Source organism: Microtus pennsylvanicus, chromosome X (genome assembly GCF_037038515.1).
Source record: "Microtus pennsylvanicus isolate mMicPen1 chromosome X, mMicPen1.hap1, whole genome shotgun sequence".
Lineage (NCBI taxonomy): Eukaryota > Metazoa > Chordata > Mammalia > Rodentia > Cricetidae > Microtus > Microtus pennsylvanicus.
The window spans coordinates 33,618,845-33,639,954 of record NC_134601.1 but is presented as its reverse complement, the minus strand read 5'-3'; the positions used below and the strand labels follow the sequence as shown (position 1 = coordinate 33,639,954).

Here is a 21,110-nt window from a genome sequence, read left to right as displayed (position 1 = left end):
TGGACATGCAGTCTACACTTAGGAGTACTTTGTTTTCCCAGTGAGACACCCTTGGAGAAAACTAAACTTTCATTTGCAATACGTATCAATTGGAGATAGCTTCTGGATTAGGGATGGAGGCATGGGTCCACTCTTTTCAGCTCTAGGACCTATTTTATTTTATTGTTATCCCTTAGAAGCCTGTTTGTTTTATAATGAGAGGCAGAAAGGGGTGGAGCCAGATGTAAGGGAGTGGGGAGGATCTGGGAGAAGTAGAGGGAGGGGAAACCATAATCAGGATGTATTACGTGCTGCTCAGCACATTCCCGGCCTCTTTCCCAGGAATGGAAGCCCAAGTTCTGCCTCCTGACAATGGTGTGTGTGTGGTGGTGGTCGGGGGGCGAGGAGTAAAGAGCGTTGTCTCTAACTAACAAAAGCCATGATTTTACCCCTTTTCTTAACACGATTCCCATTCTGAAGGGTTTGTCTCATAAACACCTCGTTTGTTTGTTTTAATCTTAGTTGGGCTTTTGCTGAATTCATTTCATTCTAGGGTTCACGTGAGTTCGTGTCTCATGTGTGTATGTGTCGTTGCGTATGGTCAGTCAGTGGCACAGGGAGGTAGACTTATCTCAGAATGTCAGAGATGACAGGCGTCATTAGATGAAAGCAGCGGAACAAGCAAGCCTTGCAGTTCGTGCCGGTGTTGAACTTTTATGAACTGAAGGCTTGTCCCAGGATAATGACGGAATGATTGAATGATGTTAGAAGTACTTACTTGCATCTAAAAATGCTGAAATGAAAGCTATGCTTGCCGGGTGTGGTGGCACAAGCCTTTATTAATTCCAGTTCTTGGGAGGCAGGAGTTCTTCCAGTTCCGAAACAGAACTGGAAGAACCCGAGACCAGGAACAGACTTTATTTCTTTCATTTGATTGTGCTTATTTTGAATAGCGTGAACTTGTGGGTTGCGAGCAAGAGAGCAGTTCCTGTTTCTGAGCTAAAGCTAGCAAGGCACTGGCACTACAATAGCTGTGAATCAAATCAGTCTCTTCCATTGTTCAACAAATGAAATCCTTTACTTTTTACTTCATTCTCTGAGTGGAGGCCTTGTGTATTTCCACTGTGCTGGGCTAGAGAGAGGGCAAGAACGCTTGTTCATGATGGCCAAGGTAATCTAGCATTTGGAGCCTGTAAATCATAACTGGAAGCCAGAAATTGCATTTGCTTCTGAGCACTGCAAACAGCTTGTCTGTACTGAAAACTGATTCTCAAATGTGATGTGTACAGTGCAAGGAGAGGCCAACAAGAACTTGAAATAATTTTTATTTTTAGGACTTAAAAAAATAATTTTATCTATTTTTTTTTTACTTTATGTATGTTGATGTTCTGCTTGCATGTATGTCTGTGCACCGTGATATGCTTGGTGCCCCCAGGGACCAGAAGAAGGCATTAGATCCCTCAGACCTCAGTTAAACAGACATAATCACACTCCTATGGAGAAGCTGAAACAAAAGACTTTACTATTCAAAGAGAAAAACTAAAACAATGATTGCCAGGATTGGAGAGAGGAGTGGAACTGGAAAGATGTCAGTTGGAGGTTACATGTAGTGATATGTAGGGGTTTTTTTTTAGTTTATTTGTTTATTTATTTATTTATTTATTTATTTATTTATTTATTATGTATACAATATTCTGTCTGTGTGTATGCCTGCAGGCCAGAAGAGGGCACCAGACCCCATTACAGATGGTTGTGAGCCACCACGTGGTTGCCGGGAATTGAACTCAGGACCTTTGGAAGAGCAGGCAATGCTCTTAACCTCTGAGCCATCTCTCCAGCCCCGTGATATGTAGGTTGAACAAGTCTAGAGATCTAATCCACAGCATGAAGACCATGTAGTTAGTAAAGTTCTACTGGGCCCCAAAAAGATGCATCAGTGCATAAAGGTGCTTACTGTCAGCCCTGAAGAGGCAGGTTCAGTCCCTAGGACGCACCGGGTAGAAGGAAATGATGGGCTCTCACAAGCTGTCCTCTGACCTCTCCACACTGCTATGCCATGAACATGCATGCACTCACAACTTTTCAATGTAGAAAAATATACCATATTAATTTGTTGAAGAGGTAGATTTCACTTGCCTATTTAAAAAGTATTTTAAAAAGGGAGTACTTGGGGCTAGAGAAATGGCTCAGCGGTCAAGAAAGCACTTAATTCTTTATTATTATGACCCAGGTTTGGATCCCAGAACCCACACTGGGCAGCTCACAGACACCTATATGCCAAAGGATCTAACACACTCTTCTGGCCTCCTCAGATGGACATATGCAGAGACACACAGACACAAACGGACACACATACACAGACACACTAAAAATCTATTTTAAATGACCATTCTCTTGAAAACCAAGTTAGCTTTGCCTTTCTGTGCCGTGCTGAGGGTAGATCTCAGAACCTTCTGTGTGCTAGGCAGCGCTTTGGCAACTGAGCTATCCTTCCCAGTCCACCTTCTCCTTTAAGCCTATATGTCGGCGTAGGATAGAAAATTTCAGTCTCCTTTAATTAAATCTCCTTCTAGCAAAGAGGATGAGAGTGAATTTCGATCAGTGGTATGGGTGCGAAGGAAACAAGAAGGCAGGGTGCTGGCCAGAGGCCAGGAAGACCCTTGGGTCTGCCTCCCTGTTCCTGAAAGGGAGTAGTGATCCTCCACGGAGCAGCCCCAGAGCTTCGTGGTTTCCAAAGAAAGGCTGGGACGGAGAAGGTTGTGCGTGTCCCATTTGAGAGGAACTGACAGAAGCTGCCTCTGCCTGACAGGAATAGATATTTGGAGGAAACAGGCCCTCAGTCTTGTTTGGGCCCAGTTTCTAGTTGCAGGAGCCCAGTGCAAGCTTAATTAGTTTCTGTGGCCCAACTGCAAATGGGGCAGCTTGATTTGCACTTGTTAAGCTGGTACGGCTAGGAGTCAGGATTTTTATAGCTGCTTTTTCAGCACCACCTCATTAATCCTCACAGCAGCAGAGGGAGGCTGAAGACTCCGTCATCTTCATTTTAGAGAATGGTCCCAAAGAGCTGAAATGACTTGAACCCCATCATCTAGCAAGACAGCCACTGTGCTGAAAATAGAACCAAGCTGGGATTCGGGGGTGAACTGCTCAAGTCGGTCCACAAGTCGTCCCTGCTTTGTGCACTGCGGATGCAGCAATCTCCCTCTTGCTAGGGAACCTACATCACCTTACTCTCTGCTCCAGGCTGACCCTCTGCTTAAATCTATTGTAGAGCTAAACATGATGGCACTTAGATGTAACCCCAGCATTCAGGAGCCACCCTGGGATACACACATACACACACACACACACACACACACACACACACGAAGACAGAGAGAGAGAGAGAGAGAGAGAGAGAGAGAGAGAGAGAGAGAGAGAGAGAGAAATCTTGTTTCAAAATAACAAGTGTGTAAGGGGCAACATTAGGAGGTTTGTTTGATGGGTATTTATTTATTTATTTATTTATTTATTTATTTATTTTAAGACAGGGTTGCTCTGTAGCTTTGGAGCCAATTCTGGCCCTCGCTCTGTAGATCAGGCTGGCCTCCAGCTCACAAAGTGCCTCTTGCCTCTGCCTCTCAAGTGCTGGGATTAAAGGTATGCACCACCACCGTCCGGCTTGGTTTGCTGTGCCTTAGTGTTTCTTCCTGGCTCATTCCTCTAGGGTCTGTATCTCTGAGGTGCTTGATCTCTACTTGGTCCCAGCTTTGTGGAAACGAGTCAGTCCTAGACAGCCTGGCTCTGGGATCTGTGCCACCAGCTCATCTCATTCATCTGCTAGAAATGGAATATATATATTCTGTCAAAGCATGTCTAGGAATCGGGAAGAATGGAGATCGATGCCATGTAGTTAGGTAAGGAAATGCAGCCAGAGTTATTAGACAGGTTTAGAGTGTATTTGAAATGCTAAGTAATCTTTAAAAGTAGCCAAACAGTCCTGCAGTGGTGGAGCACAACTTTAATCCTAGCACTAGGGAGGCAAAGCAAGTTCCAGGACAGGCTCCAAAGCTGCAGAGAAACCGTGTCTTGAAAAACCAAACAAACCAAACAAGCAAACAAAAAAGGAGCAAAATAGCCAAGTTAAACAAAAGGAAGAAAGAGAAGACAATGTCAGCCAACGTTTATATTTTTCACCATGATGTCCTGTTGGTTTTGGTGTTTGAGTGGCGAGTTCTTAGACATGGCAGAGCCTCACATAGCCTAAGCTGGTCTTGAACTCCTGTCTCCACATGCTGAGTCCTGGGATTCTAAGCATGAGTCACCACACCCAGATTTTTTTTGTTGTCATGTTACTTTTAGCGTCATGATATCTTTATTTAAAATACTTAATATGTCATACAAATGGTATTTTCCTTCCAGATTTATATGGTTTTTTATTTCAAGACAAGGTTTTGGTAGCTTTGGAGCCTGTCCTGGAACTAGTTTTTGTAGACCAGTCTGGCCTCAAACTCACAGAGATTTGCTTGCCTCTGCCTCCCAAATGCTGGGATTAAAGGTGTGCGCCACCACTGCCCGGCACTTATATGACTTTTGAGACAATCTCATGTGTCAGGAATATGGGCCACACTAACCATGGTGCTTGGCTATGTCAGCCAGCATACTGTCACATACCCTTAGACACTCAGAACCCAGGCTGAGGATCATAAGTGGCCCCGGAACACTGGGCAGATGGAAGAAGTTAAGGGACTACCCGGTAGCTCACATGCTATTTTGTTTGTGGCTTTGGGAAACACAACTGCCATATTCACAAATGACCATTTCCATAAGCTTGCAACACCCTTGGCTCCTTGGAAGGCAACTGGCACAAGCACAGGCTGGTAGAGTGAGGCCAGGCCCAGGCTGGCTCCCAGCACCCTGCATTTCGCCCTTGCTGGTTATCCACACCTGCTGCGGTTGCCTAGGCCACGAGCAGTAATTACGTGCCATTTTCCAATGAGTGTGGCCGCATTCATGCCTGTGTATCCATGGGGATGCTTCAAATGTGGGGCCAGGCTGAGCACTGAGGAAGAGCAGTTGAAAACATGGGCTGGGTAGAAAAATGACTATCTTTGTCCCATCTGTGAGATCTTGAGATAGCGACTAAACCTCTGTGGGCTTCAATTTTCTTCTCTGAGCAAGGGGGATAGATGATTATCACCTCTCTCATGGGAGTGTTGTGAAGATAAAAAGGGATCATGCATGTACAGTACTTAGGTGGCTGCCTAGCATATGGCAAATGTTCAGACACAGGGGTTTTTTTTCCTTCCAATTTAATGGCAGGGATAATTTTTTATTAATTTTTTACTCTCTCTCTCTCTCTCTCTCTCTCTCTCTCTCTCTCTCTCTCTCTCTCTCTCTCTGTGTGTGTGTGTGTGTGTGTGTATATACTTGTGGGAACTCCTGTGTCATAGTGTATGTGGACGTGGAAGGAAACCTTGTAGGATTCAGTTCTCCCTTTCCACCAGATAAGTCTCAGGGATCAAACTCAGTTTACCAGGGCTGACAGCAAATGCCTTCTCCCACTGAGGCATCTTGCTGTGCCTCAAGTGTGTGTGTGTGTGTGTGTGTTGCAGAAGGAAATAAAAATAAGCCATCAACACCTAGAGCATCATAGACAAGAGAGCAATGAAGCTACATGGGAGCTCACCCCTGAGGGGTAGGTCTGAATGAAAACTATAGGCCTATGCCCAGGGCATGTCTTCACTGGGGACTTGGTACATGGAAATGTGGGGGCCTTCAGGAGCCACTGGCAGCACAGGTGCCAGTAAAACAAGCAGTCTGTCCCTATGAGAAGGCACCTGCATTATTCCCACCTAATTGTGGTTTGCAGCAGGACGGGGCTGTCCACCTGAGAGACCTTTTGGACCCAGAGCCGAACCCTCAAAACTCACTTTCTCCTGTTCCAGGGAGGACGTCCTCCTTGTTTCAGTTGCTCGGCCCTAGTCTGGCTTTCAGGCTATGGGACTAGGAAGGGGATAGAGTTATTCTTCTCATCGCATTGACTGCTAGAAGAAATTTGATACCAAGTTATAAAAGTACACCCCTTTCCAGTGCTGGCAAATGATTCTCTCCTATCCTTTTGGCAGCAAAAATTCTGGCTGAGGCAGGTCTTTTCAATTCATAGCTGATTAAATTGCCTATTATCCACAATGTCTTGACAACAGCTTGAAAAAAATGTGACTGTGCCAGCCCCCACCAGCCCTCTGGGTCCATGCCAACTGTCTGAACGCATTTTTACTTAATTGGCTGCAGTCAGAAAGGCAGGAGTCAGGTTCTGAGGGAGTTGCATTGCGCCATTGGGTAGCATCAGCTTCAGGTCCCAGCTCCAACTCAAGATGACCAGGAAGATGCTGGTGGGACTATGTCCTCCCCCAGTGCTCCAAGATCCTGCAGGGAGTGACCCTGGGTCCACACAAAGTGAGACAACAGTCACTTCAGGAGAGTTCAGAAGTTGGGGGAAGAACTTGGTTAAATTCAGCTAAACTGATGGGTCACTGGGTTATAGCATCAACACCTGTGCCATTTTATTTTCAAAGAGGGTTGGTTATATAGCCCTGGTTGGCCGAGAACTCACCATTTAAACTAGGCTAGCCTCAAATTTGGGGTCCCAGTTTCCTGAGTGCTGGGATTACAAGCATGTGCCACCATGCCTGGTTTCCAGCTTCTCTCCTCTCTCATTTCTATCTCTCTCTGAGACAAGGTCTTATATAATCCAAGCCTAGCACATACCTACTTTCCCAGGATGTCCCTGAACTGATTCTTCTGTCTCTACCTCCTAAATGTTGAGTTGAGATTAACACCACCACACCAAGGTTTTAAAATTGATTCATTTTTGTTCCTCTCTCTCTGTGTCTCTGTCTCTGTCTCTGTCTCTCTCTCTCTCACCACACATACACAAGAGGGTCCACAGAGGCAAGAAGAAGGTGTCAGATTATAAGTCGCCTGACATGGGTGCTGGGAATTATACTCCAGTCCCCTGGAAGAGCAGTATGTACTTTTAACTGCTGAGCCCTCCCTCCAGCCCCTCTGCCCAGTTTGTATGCAGTGCTGGTGATTCACCACACCTGGGGTTTTCTTTGTGTGTGCTAACACATCCTCTACCAACTAAACCACAACTCCAACCCCCAGCTCTTCTTCTAATAGAATGCCAGATTGCACAGCCATGTCTCAACTGCACTACCCTGGACTACTGATTCCCTGGGGAGAATGTGTCCTTTTCACATAGTACAGAAGATTGAAGGGGCTCTTTGATGATAGCCATCTAATCTGACATCCATTTACACAGCAGACCTTTATGAAGACCTACTATGTGCTAGTTCTATGTGTGCAAAGATCCAAATATAGAACCGAGTAAGATCACCGGGCTCTGGCAGTGTGACTGGTGCAGGGCCTGACACTCATTTCGGGTGTTATCTACTTTCACTGTATACGAGTGTTCCTCTAAATGCAAACCTTGGTGTCTGAAGCAGCATCCAGAAGAGCTCTGCTATCAGTGTCCATGATTTCTCCCACATATGCATCAGAGAATCTGCAGAGTGGCCCAAGCAGACTGTGCTGCCACCAGCTCTTTCTCTCTCAATTCTTTGCTTCCAAGCCTTTTAGCCAGGACCTCTGCAGACACAACAAATGTAAATTTTTGCTAGAAGGATTTTTTTTTGTGTGTGTGACTCCTCAGGGCCACTGTATGTGATGTCAACAAGGTAATGGAACTGGATGGAGCTGAAATCACCAGGTCATGTGTCCTTGGGGTTATCATCACTCAGAAGGAGGTTTTTCTACCTTGTCATGGGTAGGCATGCAGCAGGATAACCTACCTGCATTTGTCATTTGTGCAAAGGCACCCTAGAGTTACTGGGAACCCGCCTCTCTCTCTCTCTCTCTCTCTCTCTCTCTCTCTCTCTCTCTCTCTCTCTCTCTCTCTCTCTCTCTCTCTCTCTCTCTCCCTTGGGTTTTCGAGACAGGATTTCTCTGTAGCTTCGGAGCCTGTCCTGAAACTAGCTCTTGTAGACCAGGCTAGTCTCGAACTCACAGAGTTCCACCTGCCTCTGCCTCCCGAGTGCTGGGATTAAAGATGTGTGCCAATACCTCCTGGCAGGATTCTGATACTTCTATCCTATCTAAACTAACCCCACCTCCCACTGCAAAATCATCCAGAGCCTGTTGCAGGAGATTTCCCCATCCTAAATGCCAGAAAACCAGAGCTGACCTCAGAACTGGTCCTCTAACTCTCAGACTCTTTGATCCACTAGGAGCGGAGCACATTGTGCTTTTGTTGAGACAAAACCCTTCATTTTTGAGGTCATAGCTGTGGGGCCAGGCAAACCAGAGGTTCCATGACAGATAGAAAGTAGGAAACATCTTACATTTGTTAGCCATCAGGTGTTTTCTAAGAGAAACAAAGATCCACTGTGCGTGGAAGGAGTGGGATCCTTCGCTCTCATCACCCAACTGAGCCCATGTACCAGGGGACAAAGATGCAGGAGGAACCAAGGTCTACTCCCAATGAACAGTTCAAGGAGACAAGGACATCCAGAGAAAGGCACTCCAAAGACTTATTGGGATCATAAGATGAATAGATTTAATCATTCTTGTTGGAAAAACAAGACATAAATTAGTGTAATATATAATTTATATATTTATGTAGTATATATACTATATACAGACATTTAGAAAATGTTCCCTCTCCGTGAGGCTGAGGGAGAGGTGAATGACAGCGATGAAATGACAGAGGCAGGGTCTGAGTGGCGAAGGTGTAGGTAGGATCAAGAAGTTGGGAGAAGAGGAAGACCATGCCAGAACTCTGCTGGCAGTGGTCGGGCGGGAAAGGGTTCCCCACTGGCTGCATCTCTGGCCCATTAAACATTTTGGTCCTGTGGGGGGAGAGACAGGGAAGGGAGGCTGGCTTCTGTAGAAGGGTGACCCTCCTCCTTGCGGGGAGACCTTGCCACTCAGGAGGCTTTATTGCGCGGGGATTACAAGGATAGGCAGGGGCTCGGCACAGTGTACATCTTATAAAACTCACATAAGAACAAGAGATTTCACATAGGCCTCTCACACAGTGATGAAAGAGAGACCGACACTGGGTGGGAGGGTGTGGGAAACAAGCAGTGATGGAGAAGTGGACAAGAAGCAATCTATACAGAAGAAACATTGGCTTTCTTTGCCTCCTACAGTAGGATAACTGTAGGGACTCCGTGTCTTCACTCCCAGAAGGGCTGGGGCGGGGTGGGGGGTGGGGGTGATGGCGGCAGCGGCAGCGGCAGCAGTGGTGGCAGCGGTGACGGTGTTGGTGTTGGTGGTAGTGGAAGCAGCGGCAATAGATGAGTGTCAAGGAGATACTACACTGTGAATTCCCTTCCAGATGGTTCCAGAGAGGGAGAGGTGCTGGTCTGCACCGGGTAAGGCGCTCAGCTTCTTTTCTTAGAGACACAAATCCACAGGGTCAATACACAGCCAAAAGCATATACTCAGGATTAACATATCACGCTAGCTTCCAGAAGTTTAAGATATAGTCATCAACACCCCCACCCCTCCCCCCTCCCCCCACCCCCCATCCCAATCCGTAGCTACGTCAAACTCCTAACTCTATCTGGTAGAGATGTTGAAAGAGGAGCCACATACCTCAGGCAACAGCTCCTGCACAGGGCTGGGCTGAGCCGGGCAGGCTCGGACACCTGCGCTGGGGGTCCCCAGAGCAGACATTTTCACCAGGTACCTTACCCAAAACAAGTGAGGTGATCTCAGAGGCTTGCTCCCTAATGAACTGAGCTGTCCTGCCCATCAGTGAGGGGCAGGGCACTTTGGGGTTGGCTGGTATAGAGCTATTGAACCTGGGGGCAAGGGCTCCCAAGGCTGCCAGCCTGTTGAGCCAGCCACTGACAACCCGTAGTGGCTGTATTCTGCACATCTCCTACCTGGGCACTGGCCCTTGAAGTGGCTCCTGCCAGATGCTAGGGAGCCCATGGTGGGTGGGAGCATCTGGAACGAGCTCCCTCTCTCCTTGGCTTGGCGCTGTGGCTACTGCTATTGTCACTGCCCTCTGGGAGGCAGCAGATGCTAGGAGGAGCTCCAGGTTCTGGCTCCCCTGGTGCCCAACTCAGAGCAGGAGGTGAACCTGATGTCACCTACCAGCCCCAGAGAAGAGATAAAATACAACTCTGTGGTGGGCATAATGGCGAGGGGCCTTTGCCCTCACAGTGACGCCCAGAGGCCAAGAAGGGGTGAGGACACCCAGGGCAGCAGCTAAGCCTGCAGCCCTTAATAAAGAGCCTTGGTCTAGGGAGTTGTCACTCCTCAGAGACTGTTAGGCTCTTGGACCCTGACTGGCCCAACACACACACACACACTCACCACAAGATGCAAAGACCACAAAGCTCAAACCTGGGACCAATGGGTGGGGAGGGGACAAGCCTAGGCAAGTGCCCTACTTAATAAGGGTTTTTAAGGAGTGTGTGAATGTGCTCATAACAGTCGATGATGGGGAGCCTGGTGGGTGCCCTGTGGCTGCTGGCAGCGACAGTGGTGGCAGCGCTGGCTGCTGCTGCTGCTGTTGTTGCTGTTGCTGTTGCTGTTGCTGCTGCTGCTGCTGCTGCTGGTTAAGGTTCCTGGCTGTGGACTCCTCAGCTGCACGCAGCAGGAAGGTGTAATTCCTCACGACTTCTTCTACTTTGGCCAGCAGCTCCTGGCGCTGGGCCTCCGAGCGCACGATGAACACCAGCCGCACAAAGGTCTCAATGAGGCTGCTCAGCACCTGGAAGCTGCCTGTGATGGCCGCCAGCATGTGAGTGGGGCTCTTGTCCACATTGGCTACGCGGCGGCAGGAGGCCCGGAGCTCCTTGAACTTGAGAGCTAGCTCAAGCTTGTACTCAGAAATCTGAGAGACATAGGGCTTGGGGGCACGTGCCTCGGGGCTGGCCACACACTGCCGCAAGACTGTCAGCAGTTCATTGGTGTCCAGGCGGGCTGCCAGGAAGCCGTCAGGGAGGCCATAGGCATGAGCCCGTAATGCATTGATTTTAGCCAGGCTCCCCTCAAAGGTGGAAACCCGAAGGTCGATTTCCTGGGTGTGAGAGGCCTCGGGGCTGCTGCTGCAGGTGGCGGCATCCAGGACCTGCAGGGTTCTGCTCACCACAGGCACCACCTGCTCGTCCAACTTCATGCCAGGCAGAATCTTCATGGGAATGGAATAGGAGAGCTCGTCCTTGCCGTCGCTGGCATCATCTGCCATGTCACACTTGCGGTAATAGAAGCAGTAGCGGATAGAACAGCACTTGCTGGTTTCACTGTCCTCATCTAGATCGGCTGGCCTGCGGTATACCTCCTCTGGCAGTGAAAACACAGCCATCTGCCTGGGGCCTTTGCTCTCAGGGGCCACTTGGACGTAGGAGGGCTCTCCAAGAGTTGGTGACTCTGCACGCTTGCCTTTTGGACCCAAGACTAGTGGGAGGCCGGTATCTATCTCCTTGACCTCTCTAGGCAGCATTCCCAAGGGGGGGTGCGGGTAGACATCTGAGGTCAGGGAGGCCCTGTCACCCTGGTCCAGCTCACTGTTACTGTAGCGGTGCATCAGTTTCCTATAGTTGGGGTCTCCCAAACACTCACCCCCCGAGGCACAGGTGCTCAGGCAAGAAACACCACTCTCAGGGTCTGACCGGCACTCACGGGACTCCAGACTGGTAGAACGGATGCGCTGGGCATTGATGGGACTACCAAGGATCAAGCCTGGGCCAGCTTCTGGCTGCCTCTGGGTAGGCAGGACCCTCTCCCTCTCCCGAAGGCCAGCAGGCACTGGGGTCTGGGCAGCTTGAGGCCGTCCTCCTCGGCAGATGCGCTTGCAGTCACAGCTGCGTCTCTGTTCACGAGACATGCCAGGTCCCTGCTGCACAGGGCTACTACGCAGCTGGCAGCTGCAGCGGCCAGGTGCTGGGGGTTGCAGGTACTCTGTGCCTGAAATATCCCCCTGGCTTGGTGGCTTTAGAAGTTCCTCAAGGAACTCCAATTCATACTGCTTTACCTTCTGCAGCTGGGCCTGTCGCTCATCTGTTTCTTTCTTCTGGCGGGTAGGAAAGGTGGCAGAGAATAAGTTGCGCAGTCGGAAAGGACCTCGGGATGACTTGGGCTTTGTGGGGCCTTCAGAGGCCGCGTGGGCTCCATCCAGGGTTGTTTCAAGCTTCCTAGAGGGCATGGTGCTGACCTGACGGCTGGTGGCCAGAGGCCTCATTGGGCTCTGGCCTCTAGGATGGTAGCTGGGGCTGGGGCCACGGGCCAGGCTGCTGGGGCTGTGGCTTCGAGCCTGGCAGCTAGGGCTGTAGCTTCGAGCCTGGCAGCTAGGGCTGTAGCTTCGAGCCTGGCAGCTAGGGCTCTGCAGAGCCATGGGATAGCCAGCCCGGGGAACTAGGCTGGTCTCCTCAAACTTGCTGCTTTTGGATATGCTCTCCAGGTGCCCTTTCTCCCCAAGGCCAGAGACTGTGCTCTGCTTGTTAGGGGGAGGCTTAGCACCCTCTGGCCCAAGCTTGCCTGCCACCTCCCCGGTAGCTTGCTTGCCCACCGAGTCTCGACTTGCTCTGGATAGATAGCTCTTAGGAGGGAAACTTTGAACAGGAAACCTGTCCTCTTGTGGGGAAAGGTGGAGGTTGTCAGGCCGGCTGCTTGTGGATGCTCTGGGGCTGGCAGAGATCTCTGTGACCAGCTGCTGCTGAGAATTCCGTGTGGTCTCCAGGGCACCAGGGCTCATTTTAAACTTCAGATTCTTGTTGGCATTGCTGCTCATCAGGCTAACTTCCGGCCTGCTCATGGTGACCTCAGGCCTCCCTATGCCAGCCTCTAGCCTTCTCTCCCCCCTGTTGGAGGGTGTGGCCAAGGCTGTGCCAGGAGTGGCTAGACCCTTACTGTGTACTACCTGCTGTAGGGTAGCCGAGATGATGGCTGGGGTCACATTGCCTTTTGGGTCCAGCATAAGCTTAGGGCTCAACCTGACTTCCTTGGGCAAGTTTTCCCTTAGCTCTGAGACCTGCTCTTCACCGAGGGATGGTGTGGCTGCTCTCAGTGACATCTCTAGGCCTGCTCTAGCGTGGCCTGGCCCTTTGTCCTCAGGAACTGGGGGAAGCAGGCTCAGATTCTTCTGCTCACTAAGTTGTGGGGACAGGGCTGGATGCACGGCCAGGGAGTATGTTCTCTCTCCCTGCACCTGGGCTTCTGACTGAGGCAGCTTTCTCCGGGCACCAGGGGGGCCAGGACTCTGGCCAGTGACAGCTGGCTGGAGGGATGGGTTGGGATCTGGGGGCCCAAGGGCATAAGGGGCGGTGAGCACAGCCTGAGCTGAGCAGCTCTGGATTCTGAAGGGCAGGTCCTTTCGGGCAAGGAGGCTGTCCTTGTTGAGGTGCTGGGCCAGGAAGTAGGTGGCATTCTGGTGCTGCTTCATGGCCGACATCATCTCTGACATATCTGTGAGCTCTGAAGAGTTGGTTTCATGGCCCGAGTCCAGCGATGATTCAGGAGTGATTGTGGCCAGCACAATCAGACCTAGAGGAACAAGAATGGGACTTGTCACGTTTACTAGTATCGAGGTCTTTTCCAACCATATCTCGAGTTTTCCTGGAGAAGTGGTAGGTAGCAGCAGTATTTCACGCTGGGGAAAACCCAGTCAAGCCAGAGAAAACTGTAGGGCTGAGGGGGAGGAGCCAAGAAGAGTGCGCACAAAGCGGAACAAGATGTGAGAAGGGGGTGTGAAAGGTTGGAATCCAAAAAAAGGAATACCAAAAAAGAAGATCTTGGCAGTTTGGTGGTAAATTAACATGTAAAACAACACGCCAATCAATGCTGTTTTTAGATTCAACAGCTAGGAAATTTCTGTTAATTGTCCTGAAGAGAGTTGGCAAAGAGAGGTGCTGTTCGGCTCCTCCTCATCTGGCCAGGCCTGTCTACAGTTCTTGCAGCTGAGGCCGTTTAGCCGAGCTTCTCTCTCTGGCAGTCATGTGGGCCTTGGACCTGGAAACCAGTTTTGGAGCACCTGATGTGTGAAGACCAATACCAGCCTGGGTTGGGGACAAACATTCAGGGGGCTACCCAAAGATAAGGTTTTTAAAAAGGTGTGTGTGTGTGTGTGTGTGTGTGTGTACATATGTGTGCCTTTCAGGAGATGGATTTGCAGACATCTATAATAGAGAATAACAAGCATGCAGCATGGTTCTTCTACCAATTCATAGTTAACATATAGCTACTGATTATTGATCCCTCACTGGGTGTGCGGTAGTGCAATTAAGTGTTCTGTCTGAGTGATATCATTTAATCTTCATGCTGTGTGATGCAATTGCCATGGTGACACACCGAAGAAAGTAAGTGCCTTGCCATGAGTCACACTGCCTGTGAGTAAAGAAACTAGGACTCTGTTGCATGTGCCTCAGAGTTCATGTTCTCAGACAGGCTAAAGACCCCAGCCCTGCGTAGAGACAGCTCTTGGCAGTCCTGATCACAGGTCATTTTGGAAATGAATTGGTCTTTTGGAGCATGTTGCTGTTCTTTGTCTGTTTTTTGGGTCTCTTCTATCTTCCTGTTCCTCAGTCCTGGCCTTGATCTATAGCTATTGTGGGTTCCATGTGCAATAACTGTCTAGAGATATGCGATCATGAGGGACAGAGCTCTAACTAGAACTGCATCTCTTCTCTGCAGCTTCCTTTTTCTTAGACCTAAGCTATTGCTGCCAATTCATTGCCTTTGATATGCCATCGTCACTCAAACAACTGTTTGAAAAGAAGCAGTGCTGCCTACTGGACATTCTTGGACCAGAAGAAGGAAGAGTCAAGAAGAAGGAAGACTGGGCTATTACCTGCAGTCTGTTGGGGTGGAGGATGGGGTCCATCCTCTGAAGCAGCCAGGGCTTCTAGAGCCTGCAGAGTAGACACCAGAGCATCATCCAGCTCCTGGGCATGATCTCGTACTGTCCGGGTCTGTACACTGTCAATCAGCGTCACTGGAATCTCATCATACAGGAGCCCACGCAGGTGACGTCCTTGCTCCTGACTTTGAACAGCTCTGCGCTTGGAATCATCCTCATCAGAGCTGTTGTCTCGGAAACCAGGGGGTGGAGCTGCAATGGCAGGCAACAGAGAAGTTGTCTCATCTTCCTCTTCCTCTTCTTCCTCACTTCCTGGTGGTGGGAGGGACATTAAGTCTACCATATTGTCCCGAGAGGAGCCAGGCCTCCCACCTTTTCGAGGCCCCTGCTGCTCCTGGAGTTTGACTTTGCAAGAGTCACAGTAGAAATTCAGGGCTTCAGCCCCAAGGGAATTGTCCAAAGTGTAGGACCGGGCCCTGCTGGCACAAGGCTCATGGTCTAGGCTGGCTGCATCGAAGTCATCAGGAATCATCTCATAACCTTGGCCAGAGCTTTTGGATGTGGGGTCCGATTTGGTCCGGGGTCTGGTTTCTTCAAAGAAGATCAGGTTCTCGTTGACATCTGTCCTGCTTTCTTGCTCCTTCCTTTGTTCCCGCATGTGGAGGTAGCAGAAGCTGACAAGCTCAGGGTCGGCAGGCGGGGTCGCGCATCGGCTCGACTTCCTAGGGCTGGTGCCCACGCTGCCCACATAACTACTCTCCTTTTTCCCCAGGTGGCCCCCAGTGACAGGGCGATGGGCGCTGTGCATGGGATCTAAAAACCAAAAAAAAAAATGCATGGTTGAGCCTGCTGCTGAGGATGGTAGCTGAGCCCCTTCAGCAAAGAGAGAGAGAGAGAGGGAGAGAAAGAGAGAGAGAGAGAGAGAGACAGAGAGGGGAGAGAGAGAGAGAGAAAGAGAGGGAGGGAGGGAGGAAGGGAGGGAGGGAGGGAGAGAGAGAGAGAGAGAGAGAGAGAGAGAGAGAGAGAGAGAGAGAGAGAAAGAGAGGGAGGGAGGGAGGGAGGGAGGGAGGGAGGGAGAGAGAGAGAGAGAGAGAGAGAGAGAGAGAGAGAGAGAGCACCTACTGCTAGAGATCTAGAGATTAGGGAGAGGGGATCAGATGGACCATGTCACTGCTGATACTGAAAGCAGAGTGAATAAAATCTGATGGCCAGGGATGCAAAAGTCTCATCAGCTCTGAAAAGGGAAAAGTATGCTTTGAGGTCAGATACCACAAGATTTTCTGTGGATCTGGCTGTTTGAGAATCTGCTGGAAACACACCTAAGGAGATGAGGTTTGCTTTATGTTTATGTTACGATCTGTTCCTGTTTCTGTCACTGCCCCTATATTCTTTGTGAAGCCATACCTACTGCCAATACTCTGTAGCTCTCCTGTTATCATGGATCTCTTCTAGTCTAAGAAATTGCTAATGAGAAGTTACTGTGTTTGCTGAGAAGGTGTTAAACCGGCTAGTACAAGCTGAGCATGGTAGCTCACACTTAGAAGACTGATGGAGAAGGGCTGCCATGAGTTTGAGGTAACCCTAGGCTACACTGTAAGCTGCAGCCTGGGCTATGATATGAGACTGTGTCTCAGAAACCAAGGAGACAAACAAGCAAAAAAAAATCAAAATTAAGCTGGGCGGTGGTGGCGCACGCCTTTAATCCCAGCACTCGGGAGGCAAAGGCAGGCGGATCTCTCTGAGTCCGAGGCCAGCCTGGTCTACAAGAGCTAGCTCCAGGACAGGCTCGAAAGCTACAGAGAAACCCTGTCTTGAAAAACCAAAAAAAAAAAAAAAATTCAAAACTAAACAGACAAACCTCCAACCTGGCTAGTACAAGTCCTGAGAATTTGCATTTCAAAAGTGCCTATGGCCAGGAGCCCATCAGAATCTGTAGTGTGTAAGAGAGGTATGGTGGGGTGTTGTAGGTGGAATGAGCATGGGACATGATTCCTATAATCCTTAAAGCCTACTACTGTCCTGTATTCATGCTCTTGATAGCAGGTATGTGCATCCGAGCCCTATCCGCAGCAAATTCTATCTCTGAGTATGTTCTCTGTCACACTGTTTTGGGAACTCATCTCACATCATCTAGGAGGCTACACTCAGACGATGCAAGCCTGCTCTGCTAGCCGCAGACAGGTGAAAAGCCATCACAAAGCTGGCCGTGATAGCACATGCCTGTAATCCCAGATCTTGGGAAATATAGGTAAAATGATCAGGAGTCATTCAAGGAAGTCCTCGGCTACACAGTGAGTTTGAAACCAGTTTGGGATTCAGATGACCTTGTTTCAAACAAACAAACAAAACCAAACTAACTAATCAAGACACGATAAATTACATGTAATCCCATTCTTTATTCCCAAACCAGTGAGGCAGGTATCAATATCCCCATTTAACAAAGGAAGGGACAGACTTAAGGTCACATGGGTTTTAAGCAGCAACCTAAGATTGAGTCCAGGTTGGAGAGGCTTCAGAATTTGTATAGCTAATCATCATGATGGCCATGGTATTGGAAAACCAAATATTAAATGCTTTTCAAACTCCAGATCAAGGCCAGATCAATGTGTCAGTGTTACCTTTTACTAACATGTATAGCTAGGACAGAAACATAGAGTACAGGCACCCAGCAATTGAGTCCCTAATACATGATGGTAAAACTGGTCTGAACTGAAAGAAGTACCTGCAATTGAAGTAGATAGAGTCTTAAGAATACTGTGTTTCTGAAACTGGCCTTGAACTCCTGCCCTTTTGTTTTCACCATCCAGCACTGGAGAGACTGAGGCAGAAAGATCACCATGAACCAATCAGAGGCCAGCTAAGCTATATAGTGAGTCCTGGGCCAGTCTTGGCTATAGCGAGGCACTGTCTTCAAAATAAAACAAGGAGAAAAGTAAAAGGAGGCCAAAATACCCCTCAGCTATTCTGAGGCTAGTATTATCTTAATACAAAAACCGAAGAAAGACATCACAATTAAACTATAGACCACTGTATCTTACAAGCAAAATGTCTACAAATATAGATACAAAATCCATCAACAAAATACCAGCAAATGGAACCCAGAAACACATAAAAAGAATTACTTAGCAGTAATTGCATACTAGTGGGTATTTACTGCATCAATGCAAAGTCGTTTTGACATGAAAAATCAATTATTTTAAAAATTTATTTTATGTGTATGGGTATTTTGCCTGCATAATGTCTATATATCACTTGAGTGCCTGGTGCCCACGGAAGCCAGAAAAGAGTATTAGACCCCCTGGGACTAGAGTTACAGAGGATTGTGAGATGTCAGATATCTGCTGGGAATCAAACTTGCGTTTTCTAGAAGGGTAGCCAGTGGTGCTCTTAACCACTGGCCAATCTCTTGAGCCCTGAAAAATCAATTATTAATTCATGCACTATAGCATGATAATAGAGAATAAAATAGACATGCTCATTTTGAAAGGTATAAAAACATTTGAAAAAACCAGAGCCTTATAGGGATAAAGCTCAACAAACTAGACTCCAAGGGAATTTCTTCAACATAGTAAATGTTATTTGTTAAAAAAGCCCTTGACGGGCTGTGGTGGCCTTTAATCCCAGCACTTGGGAGGCAGAGGCAGGTGAATCTCTGTGAGTTCAAGACCAGTCTGGTCTACAGAGTGAGTTCTAGGACAGCCAAGGTTACATAGACAAACCCTGTCTCAAAAAAACAAAAAAGAAAAAAAAAGCTTTCCCAGGAGTCTTAGGATATAGCTCAGCTGGGAGTGCAGTTGCTTTGCATGCACCCAACCCTGGGTTTGTTGCCTGCACCACATTTAAAAAAAGAAGAAAGCTGGTTAAAGTGACGCATGCCTATAATCACAGCATTCGGGAGGTGGAGGCAGGAGGATCAGGAGTTGAAGATAATCCTGTCATCTTTGGCTATCCAGCAAGTTCAAGGAAATTTTAGAATATATAAGACTCTGTTTCTGCTAGGCATGAAATCAAAGGGGGAGGGGGAAGAAAAAAAGGAAGAAACGTGATACATATACACAGTGGAATTGGTTCTGTTTTTTGAGACAGGGTCTTTTGTTTCCAGGGATGTTCTTGAACTTCTGATCCTCTTTCCTCTGTTTCATGGAAGCTGATGTCATAGTTAGATATCATCACACCCAGTTAGTGTAGTGCTGGGGATTGAAGTCAGGGTTTTATGTATACGAAGCAAGCACTCTACCAATTGAGCTATATTCTTAACCCTTGGTGTGTGTGTGTGTGTGTGTGTGTGTGTTTGTGTGTGTATGCACTTGAACAAATGGAGGCCAGAGGTCAATGTTAGGTGTATTCCTCAACTTCTCTCCTCCTTTTTTACACTTATTTATTCATTCAAAAAATATTTTAAATTACATCATCCCCATTGTGTGTGCATATGAATGCGTGTGTGTGTTCATGCGCACATCAAACACACTTGCTCATATGCATGCATGCATGCCACAATGTGCTTATGGGGGTCAAAGGGCAATTTGCAGAAGTTGGTTCTCTCCTTTCATCCTGTGGGTTCCAGGAATGGAACTCAGGTTGTCAGACTTGGTGGCAGGTACCTTTACCAACTGAGCCATCCTGCCAACTCTCTGGTTCTTAAGATAAGGTCTCTCACAGAACCTGAAGTTCATTAATTTAGCTAGACTCACTGGCCACCTTGTCCCACAGCCTCCTGCCTTCGCCTCCCCAGTGCTGGGATTATAGATACATGCCACTGTGCCTAGCCCTTACGTGGGAACTGTGAATAAAATTCAGATCCTTGCTTTCATGGTAAGTAATTAATGGATATCACCTCTCCTTTTCCCCATCACCCTTGGAGGGATAACAAGGTCTGCTATGTATTTCTGACTGACCTAGAATAAAGGGAATGAGTGAAAGATGAGGGGGGTATGGGAGGATAGTGGGGAGAGTGATTGATGAAATTATAACAATATGTACACATGAAAACAATGTAATGAGAACTATTATTTTGTATGTCAATTAAAAATATTTTTTTTTGTTGAGACAGGGTCTTTCTCCATGGTCCTGGCTGCCCTGGACCTCACTATTTAGACCACATTGGCCTTTAACTGAGATATTTCCCCTGCCCTGTCTCCTGAGTGCTGGGATTATAGGTATATACCACCATGTCTGGCATGAAAAATGTTTTTTGAAAAGTAAAATATTCGAAAATGTTTGATGAATCTTTAAATATTATACATGATTGCTATAATCACAGATGTCACAAACCAGTGGACAGGGAAGATGGAGAAGGGTCTTGGGCTTTTGTAGGTGAGGCAAGGACCTAGGTCAGGAAATTTGGCCTACACTATGAGATGACCTTAGTGGAGCAAGATTTCACTTATTTTGTGTTTGGTCATTTCTTGGTTTTGAGATAAGGTCTTGTGTAGCTCAGGCCAACCATGAACTGCTGTGTAGCAGAGGATGGCCCTGAAACTCCTGGTTCTTCTGCTTCTGTCTTTCAAGCTCATTGGCTTGCATACCTCGACTTGCTTGGTTTAGGATTTCACCTCTGTCTGACTCTCAAGCCCCCATGTGCTCACTGTGGCCCCTGCTACATCATCCCAGAATTATTGATGTTATTGTTGCCTGATGTGGGTGCCCCTCTGTATGCTGTGAATGTGTTTTATTACCATAGTTAATACAGAAGTTGCTTTGCCCATGGCAGGACAGAGCATAGCCAGGCATGGAATCTAAGCAGAGATAAAGGGAGAAAGAAGGTGGAGTCAGGGAGAAGCAAGAGGTGAGGTAACAAGCCATGAGCCTCATGGTAAAATATAGAATAATAGAAATGGGTTAATTCAAGTTGTAAGAGCTAGTTAATAATAAGCCTGAACTAATAGGTCAAACAGTTTGTAATTAATATTAAGTCTCAGAATGCTTATTTAGAAACTGGTGGGTGGGAGATAAGCCTCCAGTTACACTTGTCAGTTTCTTATAGTATGCTATAAAAAGTGTTAAATCATTATTTAAAAACATACTTTCTTTTGAGACAGGGTAACATCCCTGGATGGCCTGGAACTTGCTGTGTAGACCAAATTAGCCTTGAACTCATGCAGATTTGCCTGTTTCTACCTCCTCAGTAGTAGTATTAAAGGTGTATGTCACCATACTGAACCTAAAAATACATTATTTATAAACCCATATCAATATAAGAAAATGATTTTTGAGCTGATAGTTCTGTGAAACTTTGAGCTCAAAAGAATAGTTAAATGACTTACTACACATAATGAGT

The 21,110-nt window shown here is 47.8% G+C and overlaps 1 protein-coding gene across 1 annotated transcript in view; it reads right to left on the bottom strand.

Annotated features, from left to right (window-relative positions):
• Positions 1 to 9,557: 9,557 nt before the first annotated feature.
• The window catches only part of Frmpd3 (FERM and PDZ domain containing 3), a 74,349-nt gene continuing 62,796 nt past the window's right edge, over positions 9,558 to 21,110 (bottom strand). The window contains 2 exon segments of the mRNA XM_075956609.1: positions 9,558 to 13,521; positions 14,825 to 15,646. Coding sequence (XP_075812724.1) covers positions 10,424 to 13,521; positions 14,825 to 15,646 — 3,920 coding nt within the window. The 3' untranslated portion in view covers positions 9,558 to 10,423.